This window comes from Poecilia reticulata, linkage group LG8 (genome assembly GCF_000633615.1).
Source record: "Poecilia reticulata strain Guanapo linkage group LG8, Guppy_female_1.0+MT, whole genome shotgun sequence".
In the NCBI taxonomy this organism is placed as follows: Eukaryota; Metazoa; Chordata; class Actinopteri; order Cyprinodontiformes; family Poeciliidae; genus Poecilia; species Poecilia reticulata.
Genome location: NC_024338.1, coordinates 11742133 through 11746119, shown reverse-complemented (window position 1 = coordinate 11746119; position 3987 = coordinate 11742133). Strand labels below are relative to the sequence as shown.

The following is a 3987-nucleotide window of genomic DNA, read 5'->3' as shown; positions in this document are numbered from 1 at the left end:
GAAAAACACATACCCTTTTGCTGATTTATTGTTTCTAGGGAAAAAATACATCTTGTGATTATTAATAGTGTGTGAAACCATGGTTAACTCTTATGTTGCAGTAAGGTTTTTTGTTTATTAACCATTTGATAAATATCTCTCAAATTGTGGTATATTGATTCTGATACAAAAGTACAATAATTTGAGTTTCACAAGTTTGAGCTGACTTTCGGGTGTTTGGTTCTTCTTGATTTTTATTTATTTATTTTTTTTATACAAAACACAAATACAACTTTCTTCCTTGTCAATTAATATGTGCTCAGATTGAAAACTAATATCTGAGGCAGATTTTCTAACTTCAATATTCTAACTTCATTTATTTACCTTCAAATCAAGGCCATATATATRTGCATTGACTCTGTTTAACTAGATTTAAATTGGTCTCATTTAAATTGTCTAATTGCTAAAGTTAAGATTTGTGTYGTGTCGACACCCTAAACAAACATTATTAAAATTATTACACATTTATAGAGGTTTTTATGGGCACRAAAGTAYKTAAGTGTTGTTTTGATTGAACTTTCAAAGGTTGCTCGCTTGCCATCAAAACAAGAATTTATGCCAGTTTATTTTTCTAAGACATGTTGGTTTAGAGGTGAGCATTTACTTCCACTCTGCAGTGTTTATCAAGTACTGAGGTTTTATAAGTCTGTTCAAAAAGGGAAGGACGGCACATTCAGGATTCAGGGACTCTTTGATGTTCTGTAATCAGTCACGTGTTGCTCAGTGTTTGTCTGTGTGACTGGATGTTTGRACACATCTTACAGGTTTTATCTTTGTAATTTAGCAAATTCTTAGTGATGGTTCTCACATGTCTGTGATAAACCTGTAAGAAGTCATTTTCAAGTTATTACTAAACCCCAGCATGTTGTGCAAATGATAAACCAAAGCAGCTGAATGACTTTTTATCATGGTTGAATTTTATTATTGAAGTTAATTTTCTCTTCCACCAACAGTGTGGCTTAAAATGACTTGACTTGTCGTAAATATTCAAATACTGTATCATATTATTTTTGCTGCAAACGGGAAACAACAGACATAAAGCATATTAACTACCTTGGTTTTGTATATTATATTATATTTGTTGTTTTAAATTAATGCAGCCTCGCTCCTCAAATTGTAAAACAAACGCCAAAAGAAAATATTTTATTTCCTCACAAATAGAAGCTGATGTCAGCCATTAAATTATTTATTATTTGCAAATTCTAGTGTGGCAAGATTTTAAGACGCACAGATGCACAGGACTTACCACAGTCATGCAACAAACAACCTTTTATTTTCCCTGATCCGGTTCCGAACCATTGAATGACAACAAACAGCAGCTCTCCCAAATGAGTATTATTATATGGTTTATAATCCATTTCATTTTCCTGTTCCCTGAGCTGCTAAAGAATAAAGTGAGCTCARCCAGACTTTTTTTAGTAACACATAAAAAAAACATTCAGTGAGAAGTTTATCAAAGTGTTTTCAACRTAATCCATGTTTGTGTATTTCAGCTCTGCTCTTGCTGTATGACGTCACCAACAGATCATCTTTTGACAATATACAGGTTTGTAATTTGTTTTTCTTTTTAAACATTCTTATTTGACTCTGAATCATTTTTGGTTGACTCGAACCCTTTTCTCTTATGTCTTACTTGAACACTTGCTGTTGTGCTTTCAATCAAATTGCACTCCAGATATCACAACTAATACTGTAAGCAGAATTCTGGTTGTGTTTTCTGGGCATAGAAAGATAAGATAGAAAGAYTTAGAGTATGGAGACTGAATGTGACCTGGCAAGATTGGTTCAGATTTTGGTCTCTCAGTGCATTTGAAGAGTTTCTGACTGGACTGCATTGCCTGCTGAAGGAGAAATATAACTGGTAAGCTGAATGTGAACATTCAGCAGTCCCAGGCAGCTACACGTATCACTCTTCGGGCAAGAAGAATCTGTAGAAAGCTAATGCTTTTAATCTGACCTCTCTTTCCTCCAGACTTTACATTATGCTGTACCTCTTAATCTATTTCCTGCAGTTGTGTGCNTGCTCTTGCTGTATGACGTCACCAACAGATCATCTTTTGACAATATACAGGTTTGTAATTTGTTTTTCTTTTTAAACATTCTTATTTGACTCTGAGTCATTTTTGGTTGACTCGAACCCTTTTCTCTTATGTCTTACTTGAACACTTGCTGTTGTGCTTTCAATCAAATTGCACTCCAGATATCACAACTAATACTGTAAGCAGAATTCTGGTTGTGTTTTCTGGGCATAGAAAGATAAGATAGAAAGAYTTAGAGTATGGAGACTGAATGTGACCTGGCAAGATTGGTTCAGATTTTGGTCTCTCAGTGCATTTGAAGAGTTTCTGACTGGACTGCATTGCCTGCTGAAGGAGAAATATAACTGGTAAGCTGAATGTGAACATTCAGCAGTCCCAGGCAGCTACACGTATCACTCTTCGGGCAAGAAAAATCTGTAGAAAGCTAATGCTTTTAATCTGACCTCTCTTTCCTCCAGACTTTACATTATGCTGTACCTCTTAATCTATTTCCTGCAGTTGTGTGCCTTTCAAGCAATTTGGTTAACCTCTCCTCYGTGAGTCCCTGCAGGGAGATTTATCTTCTGAATTTGATTAAACTTAAGAATTATTGTTCAGTGAGCTGGCCCACTTCCAAGGCAATATTAAAKTCTCAMATATATTAAATATGACTATTCCTAAAATGCACTATCACTCCAAATRCTGAGTTTTAGTGTTGCAGGAGCAAGCATGACAACTCTACACWGAAAGCTGCCAGCTGAGTCCAGGTGGGACTGAAACACAATGATAGTTTCCTAACAACATAGAATTATTATGTCATATCATTCATATAATAAGTGGATTTAAAGCAGTTCTAACCCAAATTGATTGAAGGTAACTGAAAAATATGTGAATCCATAAAATGCAGCTTTACTCTTGCCCTGAAAAGSTCTGAACGAGGTTGCACAATAATATTTTTAAAAGACTAACATCCCATTGGAAAACTGTAACACAGCTGGTTGATCATTTGTGTCCACACGRTCTAAGCTTTAGATTTTTCTGTTTGCATTGACAAAGTGATTGGACCAGGCAGGAAACAAGAAATGTCAGCTTCACGCTGGGGGGATTTAAGGAGATGCATGTGCAGTCAAACTGAATGCCCTCTGAAGGTTTAAAGCGAAAAATACCAACCGTAATCAATAGAGYAATTGCAACCTCCCCACAGCAAAATAATGACAATAAAATTTAAAAAAGGACGTTGTTGTTTTTCTATTTCAGATGAATAAAAACAGCTTTTACATTGGAGCACAGGCTGAACAGAAACTCTTCACCATCTTTTGAAAATAAAGCATGTCGCAGTTCAACATTTGTAAACATTAAGCATCAGTTGGAGCTTTTAAAATTGCTGCCTTCCTAAGCCACCATTTCCCAGGTTATGCTCGTTCCGTGCACCGTCTGCTGTCAAAAAGGTTCAAGTTGTTCCAACCTATGTATCTGCGGTTTCTGTTTGCAAAATAAGTGTATCTTACAKCTTGAAGAGAGGCAATTTTCAGCTGCTGTATTTGACATAGTACACAAAAATTGCTCTTTCAGGGGGACCRACGGGCTCTAATGGAAGAAGAGGCTGTGTGATACTAGACTGTAGAGAAATGTGATGTTCCTTTATGCTTTGAGTGATCCCTGAAGCAGGCAAGATGCTTTTCAAGTTCAGATGTGAGCAAAGAGCAAAACAAAAGTCTGAGCACAGACTGCCGGGAAGAAGAATTTGTTTGGCAACTACACAGGGGAGGATGAGTAACTGTCAGCAATCTGACACACTAACTCCTACCCTTTTTTTTTTTTTGGTGAGGCGGTAGAGCTACAGAAAGTCTTATGCATTTTTTTTATGGATACAGCACACAGGACTCCAGGCTTTGTTTTCCACCAGGATCCCATCTATCCAAAAAAAACC

At 36.3% G+C, this 3987-nt stretch overlaps 1 protein-coding gene across 1 annotated transcript in view; it reads left to right on the top strand.

Moving 5' to 3' along the window:
• LOC103468887 (ras-related protein Rab-26) overlaps positions 1-3987 on the top strand; it is a 38151-nt gene that overhangs the window by 19124 nt on the left and 15040 nt on the right. Inside the window, exon 4 of the mRNA XM_017306033.1 lies at positions 1499-1585. Within this exon, the coding sequence (XP_017161522.1) occupies positions 1499-1585 (87 nt within the window). The remainder of the gene's footprint in view (positions 1-1498; positions 1586-3987) is intronic.